The sequence below is a fragment of the Notamacropus eugenii genome, chromosome 1 (genome assembly GCF_028372415.1).
Source record: "Notamacropus eugenii isolate mMacEug1 chromosome 1, mMacEug1.pri_v2, whole genome shotgun sequence".
Taxonomy (NCBI): Eukaryota; Metazoa; Chordata; class Mammalia; order Diprotodontia; family Macropodidae; genus Notamacropus; species Notamacropus eugenii.
This window is the reverse complement of record NC_092872.1, coordinates 126,249,162-126,264,578: the sequence shown is the minus strand read 5'-3', so window position 1 is coordinate 126,264,578 and position 15,417 is coordinate 126,249,162. Positions and strand designations below refer to the sequence as shown.

General features: G+C 43.4%; 1 protein-coding gene across 2 annotated transcripts in view; it reads left to right on the top strand.

Annotated features, from left to right (window-relative positions):
• The first annotated feature begins 635 nt into the window (after positions 1 to 635).
• Positions 636 to 15,417, top strand: part of DAPK2 (death associated protein kinase 2) — a 184,567-nt gene continuing 169,785 nt past the window's right edge. For both annotated transcript variants that reach the window (XM_072613525.1, XM_072613535.1), the window contains exons 1-2: positions 636 to 982; positions 14,299 to 14,396. In XM_072613525.1, the coding sequence (XP_072469626.1) occupies positions 14,320 to 14,396 (77 nt within the window). In that variant the 5' untranslated portion in view covers positions 636 to 982; positions 14,299 to 14,319. The remainder of the gene's footprint in view (positions 983 to 14,298; positions 14,397 to 15,417) is intronic.

The window sequence follows — 15,417 nt, the reverse complement described above, 5'->3', positions numbered from 1 at the left end:
TACCGAGGACTGCAAGGAGGCCATCGTCTCTAGATCCCAGAGGATGAGTAGGACAGTAAGATGTAATTACATGGGAAAGGGAGGAAGGGGCCAGGTTATGAAGAGTTCCATCTTCCATATTTGTGCTTTTGCCTGACCATCCCTCCACCTCCCATCCCCTGTGCCTGTAATATGCGCTCTCACTTCTGCCTTTATAAAGAAGAATCTCTCCCTTCCTTCAAGATACAAGAACCACTTTCTTCAAGAAGCTTTTCCTGATTCCCCTCTCCCCGCTAGTGCCTCCTCCCTTTTTACGGACCTCGTACTTTCCCCACATTACCCCAAGTCTCACACTTTTTTTGTCTCCCTCCATAGAAGGTAGGATTCTTGAGGTCAGGGAATCAGCACCATCCATTTGGAGTTAGAAGCTAACAATCTAGTCTAATCCCCTCAGTTCTACAGAGAAGGAAACAGAGGTCCGGAGAGATTAAACGTCTATCAGAACCCGGTTCCGGACTCCAAATCTACCATGCTACTGAACCATACTGTCTCTCTCCTTGAACTGTCCCTTTATTTCTCTTCTCACTTTGTCATCCCCATTGTTACGGAGGTGCCTGGCACAAAGCAGTGCTTAATGGTAAACGTTTAGTTATTCGCTGGATGGATCCCGATGCTCGAGGTCCGCAACATCGGCCACGATCAGGGGATCGCTGGTCCAGTCAGCTCCTCCCCCGCCCCCCGCAAGGCTGCAGGCGGCCAGCAGGGGACGCCCCAATCCCCACCCCGTCCCAGGCCCGAAGGGCTCGCCTCCAAAGGGTGGCTGAGTCCCCGCTCCTCCCCTCCTGCTCCTTGTCTGCGTCGCTCCCGGGCCGCCGCACTCCGAGGGCTGAAGCGCAGAGCTGCGCAGTGCCCGCCGTGCCCGCAGTGCCCGCGGTGCCCATGACCGGCGCAGCAGCGGCAGTCACACCACCAGCAGCAGCAGGAGCAGCCCCAGCCTCTCGCGGTGAGTAGCGCCCCGAGACCCGACGGCTGCATCCCAGCCACCCGGGATCCGGCCCCCAGCGGAGAGGGCGCGGGCACTGCCCGCCGGAGCCTCCCCCTGGTCCGGCCAGTGGAGCAGGGTTCGGACCTCCGCAGCTCTTTGCTGTCCTCCCCCTTCTCCGTCGAGGTGGCCGCCTGGCCAGAGCTGGCGGCTTTTACTTTCCTTCACTCTTGGCGAGTTGGATCTAGCGCCTGGTGCCAGCTCCCCTCCTGACCCATTCTTGCCTGAGCGTCCCGGTGGGTCTCGTCTTTTCCCTCCTGCCCTACATCCAGACTTCTCCCCTTGGACAGCAGGCTTCTTCAAGGCTGGGGGCAGGTGGGTAGAGGCCAGGGAGACAGCCCTCCCTGCGGCTGCTCCCCGTCCTAGTATTCGGAGACAGAGATCGCTCCATCCCAGCCGGAGTTCTGGTTAGCCTGTGACTGAGTCCCCAAGTTCCTCTCCCATCCTCCTGGCTCTTAGAGATCTCACTATCCCATTCCCACCAGTCTCGGGGAGTAGGGGCTATTCCCTGGACGACCTTGTTGGCTGCGGGGGGACCCACTGCCCCCAACCCTCCGAGGTGGTTGTGTCTTTGACCTTGTTTTTTCCTGGAGGCATCTCCTGGTCTGACGTGAGCTGAAAGAGATAAGCTTAGGGGCTGACAGCAGAGGCATCTGAGAGACCCGGTTTGACCGTCTCTCCTTCCCCCGTCCTAATACGGTCCTTCAGGGCTAGTTCTATGCATGGAGGCTGCATCTCTTCCTTTAAAACTTAGGATCATCCTTGCTACCTGGGGCAGATAGCCAAGGAAACACAGTAAAAACAGCAAGAATAACTTTTCACAGCATTCTAAAGTTTACATAGCACTTTTCCACAGGAGAATTCTGGGTAGTAGTCAATAACAAATATTATTCCCCTCCTACAGATCAGGAGACTGAGGCTCAGGGAAGTTTAGTAACTTGCTTTAGATTACATAGCCACGAAGTGTTGGAACAGGATTCATACCCAAATCTCCATACTCCTACACTTTTCCCACTATATGATGCAGTTCTGTCCAAAGTGCTTTGAATTTCAGAGAGTTAAAGTTCTTTTAAAAACTAGCCCTAGAATCCAAGTGTGAAGATGCAGCGAATCTCTGGTTTTTTAGGAGAGCATATTTATTATCCACTGTGATTGACCTCTCTCCCTGAGCCCATTATATAAAATATCATACAATGGAGATGAAATTAGAAAACTTTCAGTACCCACCACCAGACCAGCTTTATCTTCAAAATGCTGAATTGTAGGATCTGGGTCTGGAAGGGACCTTAGCGATCATCTTCTTCATTTTACAAATTATTAGGAGAGTTAGGGATGGGAAGTTCCTAGGCAAAGATGATATAGCAGAATGAGGATCTGAACGAACCCAGAGCCTCTCACCATTGAGCTAATATTTTTTTTCTTTTATACCATGCAGTTTCTTAGGACTCAATGTGTGTAGTCTTGGTAAATGTTGAATCGTAACTCCTGGGCTACATCCCAAGTGTGTGAGGGTCCCACTGACCCCTTGGCTTTGCCCCATCTTGTTATATTCTTGCAAGATGGGCTGACCTGGGCAAGGACTGGGGATGGGGAGGGAATGGAAGGAGAGAAAGTCAAAAGCTATGGAATCTCAAGAGGTAGGAATTAGAATTGGAGTTGTGCTTGTTTTAAAAGGTCACTTTCTTCACCATTGAGATGCACAGTCCCTAGGTACTTCCTAGTGGAGAGTTGGGACTTGAACATGGCAAACCCTGCCAATAGGAAGGCAATGGGCTTTGGTGCCCAATGGAGCAGGTTCTGTTATCCTTCCTCCTGATTCTCTTTCCCCTTTTTTTGTTATGGTCTCAGGGAACCAAAAAGGCTCCCATCTCTCCCAAGTTTGTCTCTGTTTCCTGGTGAGTATCTAGAAATTTAGTGAAAAAAGCACAGTCATAGGCTATTATATTTAGAACTGAAAGGGACCTTAGAGGCCACCTATTCTAACGTCTTCGTTTTACAGAGGCCCAGAAGAGAATCAGAACTCAAACCCAGGTCCTCTGATTTCAAAGATATCCCTCTTTCCATTGTACCATGTTGCCTAAGCTCTGCTATTTACTACCTTTGTGACCTTGGGCAAGTCATTTCAACTCTGAGGAAGGGTCTTAGTTTCTTATTTGTGAAAAGAGGGAGTTGGACAAAATGACCCCCAAGCTTCTTTAGCACTAGTTACCTTATAATAATAGCGAATCTGTACATAATACTTTGAGATTTTCAAAAAGTTTTATGAATAACTCATTTTATCCTTGCAACAACCCTATTATGTTCTCCATTTTACATATGGGAGACTGAGGTAAACAGAGGATAAGTGACTTACTTGAAAAAAAACTTACAGCTTTTCAGTGTCTGAAGCCAGATTTCAACTCTGGGCTTCCTGACTTTAGATTTCTTCCTGACTCCATTAGCTGACTAATTTGATTTTTTTTTCTTTTTTAAAATGTATTTGTTTACTTGTCATTTACAACATTCCATTCCACAAACTTTTGAGTTCCACATTTTCTCCCCCTCCTTCCTCTCTCCCAGACGGCATGCAATCTGATATAGGTTCTACATATACATTCACATTAAACATATTTTCACATTTAGCTGTCTTGTAAAAAGGGAAGGTTGAACCAGATTGCCCCTTAGATCTCTTCCAGATTTTCAGTTTTATAATTTTAAGGCATCCCAAGATACAATCCTACGAAATCTTATTTCATTCCATCACTCCTTTGGCTCAGTGTTTTGAACCTGGTTAAAATTCAAGTCTTCCTTGATAATGGTATCTTTAAGGAATATCAGTCTTAAAGATTTTGGTGTTGATCTTAGAAGGACCTAACAGTTTTTGTAAGAAGGTATAGTGAGAGGGTACACTGATTGATAAGAAGGCAAGGAGGAAGATGGCTTTGTAGCTGGATCACTCTGTTGAATTCCAAATTTTCTATACTGCCAGCCTTGGGACTCACAGCCCCAATTACCCTCAAACCCAGGGAACCAATCCCTTAGATAAGTTCAGGAGGGTTTGAATGCCTCATTGGTGCAAGAGCTGGAGCCTTGGAGAGAGTAGTTCCTTTGCCAGGAGCTTCTCCTTTAGGGGAAGAGGAAGTCTGGAGGTAGGACCACAGCAGATGAATGTTCTAAGGGTGAGTGGAATGTCACACTCCACAGAACTGGCTTCCAGTCAAGCTGATGGTCTGTTTGGCCATTCCCGGGACCACTGCCAGTGGATTGTTTTGGGGGCTTCCACCATTATTCCAGCTGTGCATGAACCGGTAAAGTGGGACCCTTAGGAGGTTTGGGTTCTCGGAAGGAGTTTTGCATCAAAATTGAGACGCCAGAGGCCATAGCCATCCTAGGCTGACCCTTGGAGGGGCCTAAGTTTGTGGTGGGGGGTGAAGACTCCTTATATGTCTGGCTAAACCTGGACTGTCAGAGGATCCTTGAAACTCTCCCAGAGTCAGCAAAGTATCATGGAAATAGTACTGGATTTAGCACAAAAGAACTGGGTTCAAATCCTGGTCCTTTTCCTTTATTGTAGGGATAACCCTGAGCAAGTTTTAATTTTTCTGGGCCTCAGTTTTCTCATCTGTAAAATGGATGCATTATTTGATCTCTAAAGTCTCTTACAGAGCTAAATTGAGATACCCTTGTTATCTGCTTTCCACTCAAGGGAGCCAATCAACCTACAACATTATTAAGTATCTGTGTACAAAGTCTTGGGGTAGAGCTGAGGGAAACACAAGAGGTAAATAAGCTATAGTCCTCATGAAATATATAAACTGGTAGGGGAGAGGTCACATATTTAAATAACTAGAATGTAAACTTGTATATTATAAGAACATAAGAAAGGCACAAAGTGCTTTGAGGGATCTGGGGAGGAAAATATCATTTCTGTCCAGAGGGATCTGGGACAAGTGTGAGGGAGGAACAAGCAGACTTGGAGCTGGACCTTGGAGGAAGTCCAGCCCTGGAGGGAGGATGCAGCCAGGAGAGAGAGGGAGGTGGGAGGTGGGGCAAGGGCATTTCAGCTGTGATCAAAGGTACAGACAGAGGTTCTGTTGGTGGAACAATGAAGAACTAGTTCAGTTTGACTGTAGTGCAGGATATATGAAAGTGAGTAGTGTGAAATAAGCCTGGAAAGGTAGGTTGAGGCCAGATTCTAGAGGTCCTTGAATACTACACTCAGGAACTGAGGCTTTGTTTAGTAGGCTCTGGGAAATCGCTGAAGATCTTCAGCAAGGGAAGGTTTTTTCATACATTGAAAAGATTACTCTAATAGTGCCGTACAGGGCTCCTCAGAAACTAGGAGACACTGCACAAGAAGGAATCTGTTAAGAGGTTATTGCAGGAATCTAGGTGAGAGGGAATGAGGGCCTAGATCTGGGTGGGGCAGCATGTGCCAGGGAAACAGCAATGAGTACCTGGGATTAGATCCTGGTGAGCAGTATTTTCTCTGTGGCATCTTGGACTGGTTACTTAATGAGCTACCATTTCCTCATCTACAAAGAGAGGTTGGTCTAGTTGGGGTCTTTTACAGCTCAAAATCTACCATCCTTTGAATAATAGATCTTCCACTGATTGGATGTGAGTGGCAAGGGGAAGGAAGGGAGAATAAATATTTAAGTGCCTACTGTGTACCAAATGCTTTCCAAATATGGTCTCATTTGATCCTCACAACAACCCTGTGAGGTAAGTGCTATTATTCCCATTTTACTGTTGAGGAAACTGAGGTAAACAGAGGTTAAGTGACTTGCCCAGGGTTACACAAACTACTAAGCATCTGAGGCCATATTTGAATTCAGGACTTCCTGGCTCCAAGCCCAGCATGTGATCTACTTCATTATCTAGTGGCATGGTATAGGGATGAGTCAAAGATGACTTTGTGGTTTTGAGTTTGACTAACTAGGGAAAGATCGTGCCATCAACAGAAATACAGTTCAGAAAGAACAGGTTTTCAACCTAAAAAGTCTGGTTTTAGTTGTATTGGATGTGTTAGGAAGAGCTCATCCTTGATAGAACATCCCAGACAATTGTATCAGTTCAGCAAATGTCTGTCATCTGCTTTCCCCTCTAGAAAGTGAAATTAGGTTAGGTGATCCCTAAGTATCTACCTCGAAGATATGATCGTGTGACTTGCCATGTAGCTAGAAATATGTAGGCACGAGAGACGCAAAGATACACTTCTTACTCTCATAGATGATTAGAATAGATACTGAAACATGATGTAAATAAGATCAAAAGTGCCTTATCAGCACACAGGTCCAACCAAGGAAGGAAAGAGAATTTCTGACTAAAGACATCAACCAACAAAGGCTACTTGAAAGAGGTGGTGTTTAAGCAAGGTCTTAAAGGAGGAGTAAATTTCAAAAGGTAGATATTGGGAAGACATTCCAAGGATGCAGAATGATGTGAGCAAAGGCGTGCAAGCAGAAAAGCTTCGGACAGGTATAGGTACGTGGAGAACAGTATAGTTTAGTTGAAGCACTGAGTGATCGTTTGTAAAAGGTGTGAAATAAGGCTGGAGAGGTAAGGTAACATCATATTGTGGAAGATTTTGAATGCCAGGCTAATTAATGACACTGGTTTTTATTGGATCCAAATAAGGAGTCACCAGTTTTTGTGGTCAGAACAATCATTTACTACAGGTAAATCATTATAACCTTCTTGGTCCTTGGTTTCCTTATCTGTAAAATGAGGGGATCGGATTCGTCTTTGCTTTCCCTTTCAGTTCTAGTTTTTGATCCAACAAGATCAGATTTGTTCATAAATGAGGCTAATTTGGTAGTGGTATAAAGTATCAATGGGAAAGAGGTCAGTCTAGCAGCTGGGAGACTGGTTAGGTGATTGTAACCATTCTTGTAGGAGGTAATGTGGGAGGAGAGTAAAATGGTGACAATGAAGATAGAAGGGAGGAATAAGTGAAAGATGCTTTGTGGTGTAGAATTGGCAGCTGTGTGAGGAGAAGGGAGCGAGGATGCTATTGACAAAAATAGGGAAGTCAGGAATTGTTCTTGAGTGGTTTTTCAGTTGTGCCCCATTTTTCATTACCCTTTTTGGGGTTTTCTTGGTAAAGGTACTGGAATGGTTTGCCATTTCCTTCTTCAGCTCATTTCACAGATGAGAAAACTGAGGCAAACAGGATTAAGGGACTTGCCCAGGGTCATCAACTAGTAAGTGCTTACAGCCAGATTTGAACTCAGGAAGATGAATCTTCCTGACTCCAGGCCTGCCACTCTATCCACTGTATCATCCAGCTATGTCAGGAGTAGGAATAGGTTTCATGGGGAAAGAGTAAGCTCAGTTTTGAACATAGAGAGTTTGAGCTGTTAGCTACATGTCTAGTCTTCAAAAATTCTGGTGGGGGAATTGAGAGAGGTCAAAGCAGCCCAGGGAGATACAAATGATCCATTATTGCTGCATAGAGCTGTAGTACACATTTTGTTCTTGAATGTAAAAAAATGAAGGTGGCCACACCAATGGTCTTCCTGAACAACTACGGGTGAATTCAATTTTTGTAAATCAAACCCTACTTAAAATCCTTTAGGATCAGGGTAGAAAAGAGAATCTTTCCAATCTAAAGATAATGTATTGTAAATACTTGTGAAGAATCCTTTTGGAAAGTAAATAAACATCTCTTGTATCAAACCAGAGTTTCAAACTATTTTTGGTTTCAATTTAATTCAACAAATGCATGTTAAGTACTCCTCTAAGTACTGTGGATATTAAGTAAAAAAAAATGAAGTTTGGTCTTCCCTCAGGAAACTTACATTCTACTGGAGAGATTGGCTTAACTTGATCTTATATTAGTAAATGCCTGATAGGTCAATTAATCTAGAGTAAGGGTTCTTAACATTTTTTCCCCCAGTACTTCTATTAAAGTACAATTAGTCATAGTCAGCTAGTATCGATTAAGCACCTACTATGTGCCAGATACTGTGCTAAAATCTGGGCTTACAAAGAAAGGCAAAAGACCAACCATGCTTTCAAGGACCCCAGGTCTCAAACCCAAGGCCTAGAGCCCTGGTGGTGGTTCTATACTTGGACACCAGCATATACATGGATTTTACCGTATTTATCAAGAACTCATAGTATAAGTGGAAGATATAGTCCAAAGAGAGCATGTGCTGGGGCTGGAGGGGCTTTAATGAAGATTTATACCCCACACCTCTGTGATTTATGCCCCAGTTAATTGAAGTTTTGTCATAAAGACTTTTGACTGGCCCCTGAGGAGGTGGGGAGCAGCAGTTATAAAGAAGTAACACTGGGAGTGAAGATGGGGAGACACCATAGTGGGGGAGTCAGTAAGAGAGGGGTGGTCACCAAACATGATTTCCTTCCTTCTGGAAGGGAGGACACTGTGTCCCAGGAATTAAGCTCCAGGTTGTGGAAATAGCTGATGTGGGTGAAAGAGAATGAAATTTACACACCTGTTGCCATATTTGACCTTTACAAGACTCACCATGGTGTAATACAAGCTCTCCTAGAGCTGTATTGTCTGGCAGAGGAAATCCTGCCCTCCAAGGTAATTTCCGATCTCTTAGAGCCTTGACTGATGGTTGGTTTTACCTTTCTTTGGTTGTGTTTTGCTTTGCAAAATATGCCTTAATTGCTTAAGTTCTTGTAGGGTGGCATTTAGAGATGGGGGAGGGTGGGGTAGCTGAGAATTGTGGGAGATTGGGGGAAGAGTGGGTGACTGGGAGGCAAAATAATAATTTTTTACACATCAGTGAAATTTTAAAAATTCTTTCATTATTATCTCATTTCAACATTCCCTAAGTGTAAGTCGTTATTGTCTCATATTTTCTCTTTAGGAAACTTAGCCTTTCATGGGCCTCAGTTTCCGTACTGTAAGATGGGCTTCTCTTTCAGTGCTAACTCTATGATTCTATTAGATTTAGGAAAAAGCCACAGAGACTTTCCTTATTTTCCCCAACGCCTTTTGAAATTCCTCTGTATTTACTCACTTGCATATAAGCTGCATCCCTATAGTGGCATGTAAATTCTTTGAAAGAGAAGTTTGTTTTGTTTTGGTATCCTTAGAAAGGGACTTACATACTGGAGCATTTAAGTGTTTGTTAAATTAAGTTAAATTAAATTGGAACCTTCCTCCAACTTAAAATGCTATCCCAGTGTTACTGGCACTTTTTTTAAAAAATAAATTTAACTTGCCTGTGGACCAAATGAAGGAGATGGGGCATCCTAGTGTCAGAGAAAAGAAACAATTTGGAGCCAAAGGACCTGGGTTCAGATATTAGCTCTGCTACTTATTCTCTATGTGACTGGAAGTCTCTTAACCTCCATAGGTTCCTCATCTTCATTTCCTCATCTTCAAAATGAGTTCATTAGAATGGAATTGGATCATTAAACTGGAATGGAGTTTATGATCTCTTGCCATTGAAAGATTTCGTGTGGTCTGTGAACTTGGATGGAAGAAAAATTACCACTGTATTTTAACATACCTCTAATTGAAATTTAGCATCTTTCAATTATGAATTAAAAAAAATTATTCTGACCAAAGGTCCATAGGTTTCACTAGACTACTCAAGAGGTTCATGATGCACAAAAAGGTGAAGAGACATAGCACTAGATAATCTCTAAGACTCTGTCCAAGGCAGCTAGGTAGGGTAGTGGATAAAGTGTTGGTCTGGAATCTTCCTGAGTTGAAATCTGTCTTGACAACTTACTAGTTATATGACTGTGAAAAGTCACTTAATCCTGTTTGCCTCAGTTTCCTCATTTGTAAAATGACAAACCGCTCTAGTATCCTTGCCAAGAAAACTCCATACAGGTTCATGAAGAGATGGATAGGACTGAAAAATTATTGGAAAAAAAAACTGTCCAGTCTACCATCCTATGAAAGTCAAAGAAATGAAGTGATTACCTTAAGTTAAGGTCTCCTAGCTAATTAGTGGCAAAACTGGACCAGAACCCTGAGCTATTGTCCCCTCCTCTAGAGAGGGGCTACCGTATTCCCTCCTGGGATGGTGGTGAGAGGAGGGTGTTCCAATGCACCCCAAGCAAATTAGGGAATCATAGTTGAATTGACTAGAATGAGGTTAGCCACTTGGTCTTGTACGCTCTGTCTTTCTCCAGTTTTTGCAACATGTATTTTGTCCTTTAAATAAAAGAAGTTAAAGCACTTTGGGAAGGCTGGCAATCTTTATCCAGTTTTGAATTTATTCTTCTCTAACAAGAATATTTGAATATTTCTAAGGGGGTCCTCCACTGCTGTAGATAGCTACCCATTCTTGCTTTTTCATCTTGTTCTGGCCTTGTCTGTGTACTGTGTGCTTGGGAGTCTTCCTCTGTTGCCTTCCATTTCATAGCCATGAGAGCAGCAAGTAGGCTGTCCATCAGTTTTCCTTTATTCTTTTTCGGATTAAACATAGTAAGAGGTAATTGCAAGAGCATCTGAGACTTGAGAGATTACAAGAAAGGCCCATCTCTCCAAAATGTGGTCTAGGTCACAGGGGTGGGGAGCCTTTGACCTGAAGGCCACATATGGCCCTCTAGGTCCTCAAGTGCAGCCCTTTGACTGAATCCAAACTTCACAGAACAAATCCCCTTAATAAAAGGATGTTCTGTAAAACTTGGATTCAGTCAAAAGACCAAACCTGAGGACCTGGAAGACCACATGTTCCTCACCCTTTACTCTAGGAAGACTTGGATTTAAGCCCCATCTCTGACACATACTAGCTGAGTGGCCCTAGGCAAATTATTTAATCTCTCAAGGCTCTGGGTCAGTGGTTTCCAAAGTAGAGGACCTTGTTCCCCCATGTGGGCCTTATTCTAGGGGCATCATGGTCTCTCCTCAAAGGGTGTGGCACCAACTAATGGCCATTGGGACATCTCTCTATGCCTCATTTCCTCCTTTACAAAATGAGTTCACAACCCCTCCTCCAGTGGGGCTTGTCTTCAACACACCTCTCTTCTCCCTGCCCTTCCCTCTGCTGTGCAACTTCCAAACTTTTCCCCTCCTGTGTCAGGCATCATTCATTAGAGTCGTTACAATGCAGGTATAACTTAACTGCTACCCAGGTACATACTATCAGCTGCATAGGTGCCCTTGACAGAATTGGAAACCCATCCACAAACTACCCATCTGCCTTGTACATCAGATCATCTTATGGTGGTGGTAGGCAACCCTTGGAAGGTGGACCCTGGCTCAGGGGCAGTGAGTAGTGAGTAGTGAGTTAGAGCCCTGCTTTCTCCTTCTCACTTAGTGTGGGGCAGAGTAATGCCCACAGGATGATCGAACATGGGTGAGTTCCAGTAGCCAATATTGGATCCAGTATTGCAGATCTTATTTCCTGGTACTGATTTCCCCTTCTCTCTTCAAATCTACTCCTCTTCTCAAAATCCTTATTTTAGTTGAGGATGCTACGATTTTTCTAACCACCCAAGTATTTAGGCTTGGGGCCATCTTTATTTCTTCTCATCAATCTTGTGCTTTTACCTCTATAGTATCTCTCTTGAAAGTCTCTCTTCCTCTCTAGTAAAATGGCAACCAGGCTTGTTTAAGTCTTCATTACCTCTCACCCAGATTATTTCATTAGTCTCCTAACTCGTCTCCTGCTCCAAATCTCTTCCCATTCCAGTATATCCTACACCATTGCCAAAGTAATATTCTTTAAACTCAGATCTGGACATGTGACTTCCCCTCCTTAATCAACTCCAGTGGCTTCCTCTTGCCTCTAGGATAAAATATAAACTCTGTTTAGCCTTTAAAGCCCTTCACAACCTGGCCCCAACCCATCTTTCCATCCTCATTGGACACGACTTTCTTTTTTAAACTCTGGGATCCAGTCAAACTGACCTTTTCTTTGTCTCTCACACACAACACCCCATCTCCAATCTCTGTGCTTTGTCCAGGCTACGTGCCTAGAATGCACCCTCTCTTTACTTCTACGTAGCCTGTCTGCCTCAGTATAAGGTGATTCGGGAAACTGGGGCTAGCAGTTGGAGGAAATCAGGAAATTCTTCATGGTGTAGAAGATGGAACTCTTTTCCCTTACAACACAGATCAAACACCATCTTCTACACCATGAAGTCTTTTCTGATTTTCCTCAAGTGCTAGTTGTCCCTTTCCCAAATTACCTTGTATTGAGGTAGTTAGGTGGATGGTGTGCTGGGCTTAAAGTCAGGAGTTCAAGTCCAGCTTCAGACATTTAGCTGTATGACCTTGGGCAAGTTACTTAATCTGTTTGCCTGAGTTTTCTAAACTATACATGCAGATAATAATAGCACCTACCTTGCAGGATCATCAAGGATCAAATAAGATAATATTTGGTAAATGTTTAACACACTGCTTGGCATATAATTGTTACATAAATGCTATTATCATCAACTACATATTTCTGTCTGTTCACTTCAGATTTGTGCTCTTTATAGTTTAGTGTGTTCTTGTCTCCCTTTTTGGAATATAAACTTCCTGTAAATGGGAAGCTTACATCCCAATATAAGTAAGAATTGGGATTGCTTCATTTTTTTGATTTGTGTTTGGCACATTTTGGACAAATGCTTAATAAAGACTTTTTGATTTGCAAGTATTTGCACCTAGAGCCTTCTTATCCTGGAATATGCTTCTGTCATGTTAATCCCCCCCACCCCCTTCCCATTGGCCAGCTCCTTTCTGGGCTTCCATTTTGGGGATGTGCCCAGTCTGACTGTTCCTGTTCCAGCTTCTTTCTCTATAGGCTTCAAACGCCATATTCCTGCATCGGTACCGTCATCCCCACCCTGTTCCTCCTTTTCAGCTACCTTTTATGTTTTATCTTCTTCCATTAGAATTGCAAACCCCTTGAGGTCAGGTCTATTATTATTTTAGCTTGTACCTGTATCATCAGGGCCTAGCACAGCGCCTGGTACAAAGCGGTTACTTAATAAATGCTTATTGCCTTAGTGTCTTCATTTTGTGAGTGTGTGTGTGTGTGTGTACTGGAACAGAAACCTCTTTAGGATAATACTCTTTCAATGTATTCTCGATAATAGTATTAGTCAAAGGACATGATTATTTTATGACTCTGTATGCTGCCAGATTGCCTTCCAAAAAGATTCTACCAGTATCCAAATCCACTAACTACAAATGAACGTGCCTGTTTTTTACAGCCCTGCCAGCGTTGCATTTTGATACTTTGGGTTATTTTTGACACTTGGAGGGGTTTGAAGTAAAACTTCAAGGGTATTGTAATATTTTACCCTGATTCTTGGTGAAGTTTCTTTCTAGTGATGTATACACATATATACATACAATTAGTGATGTAATATATATATACATATATATATATATGTATATATATATTATTAACTCCTACGTGAAATGAACCCAGAAGGCCCGACCTTTATAATTCTTGAGTCTACTTTTTATCCTTTCTTGGTTTGTTTCTTCCCTTACTTTCAAACTATTCCTATCATAGGCTTGTAGACTTAGGGCTACAAGGGGGGACCTTCAAGGTCATTTAGTCCAATCCACTGCTTTCAGTTGCCATCCCACCTTTCAGAATTATGTGTCAAGGCACTTTGTCTGTGGGGGAAGGTACATGAACTTTGGACAACTCTTTCAGGACTCGGTTTTTCTTGCCTATTTCTACACATGGGGCTGCATGTGTTCTGGGTATTTGAGGTGGCTGGAAATCTGAACCCCAGATAAGTGGGATGTTAGTGTAGTACTGCCAAGAACAATTTCAGATGGCCCACTCTAGTTGGCCTCACATATGGGTTTGAATGCACTGTGCCAGAAAGTCAGTGGATCTTTTTCCACACTCAACAGGGCTCAAGCAGCGATATAGTTGATGATGGCAAGCACCAATATTCAAAGAAATGTTGCTCAGACAGGGGAATTTGAAAGGCTTATAGAAATCAGAAATGTGGGCCAACTTTTTGGTAGTGGTGACAGAACCAATGAACTCTGGGTACATGTGTTATTTTGCCTGACCCCTTCTGGGCCTTCCTCCTGCCTTTAAAATCATAGCATTAGGAGGGAGACCAAGCAGATAGCTTTGTGGTAGTGGCCGTGGTATCCAGAATACCTCCTATGGGGGAAATGTTCTTTCCCCTCTCTTCTGCACAGTTGGTGAGGCAAGATATATTGGGTGGGGGAGGACAGACAGGGTCACAGTATTTAAAAAGGTTTGACAATGAATTTCCTAAAAGAGCCAGGGGCTCATTTGTTGTTGTTTCAGTTTGTACTTTCTCTGCAGCCTGATTTCTTTCCAGGACCATTTACAAGGCTGTCCTAACAGCTCTTCCCATACCATTGGCAGGTATATTAGCTCCAAGCCTCAATGAAGAGTCCAAACATGGCGGCCTTCAAACAGCAGAAGGTGGAGGATGTATATGAAATCGGAGAAGAGTTGGGAAGGTAAGAGCCTGTGGACGGTGTGGGGACCAGAGAGGATAACAGAAGCAGCCCTGTCTGTTTACCCTTGTCTTATTGCAACCGTAAACCAGTTTCCCAGGGCCCTGCCTGGTAACTGCACCCAGGCACTGGAGTGTGGTTTTAAAAATGAATGTTCCCAGCCTGAGGTTTATTTTCGGCTTTCAGGTGAACCTTGAGCCATATTTGCCTCTTTGGAAATTTGCTACTCAAGCCAAAGGGATCCGAATGGTAGAGCTCTCTCTTCTCAGCATGGTGCAGGTGACTGTTTTGGTGTGGTCAAATCAATCATATATTGTTACTCATTTTTAAACAGTAGGCTCAGGGCAGAGACCTGACCTGCTGATCCGTTCCTCCTGTTCTCATTTGTGACTCTCCATGGCTCCCAGGAATTTCCCTTTTTAAGCTCACAGCTTGATGGGAAGGTGATGTAATCTTTCCCAAAACTAGTTGTATAAAAAACAAAAATAAATTGGACCACGATGAAATCTCTGATCTGAGTTATTTGGTGTATCAGGTTTGTTAAGTCCAGGACTCCCAGGGATCTTGAAAGCAAGTAATAGTTGGAAGGGAATGGAAATTTTTTTTCAATATTTCTTCTGACCTCCTGGTTATAAAAAACATATTTAAGAAATATGTATCAACATACTGACTTGCACCCTTACTGGTTCATTTCTGCATGTGCAGCGACACACTCATAGACATGCACCCTCATAGGATCTTGGGATTTAGAGCTAGGCCTGAGGGGTCATTTAACCTGACTGCCCCTCCCCATTTTACTGGCAAAGGAGGTATTTGGGGGGATCCTCTCTAAAGGTCTTTAATCAGAGATTAGATGAACACCTCTCAGGGAGTCAGATTTAATTCAATGAATTAAACACCTGCAACGGGTAAGGCACACTGTGCTAGGGGCCGAGACAAAAGAGAAAATAAAACCAGCAGAGGCTGCCTTTAAGGACTTTCATTCAATTAAATGAGATACTGTAAGGAGGTAGGGTGGGGTTGG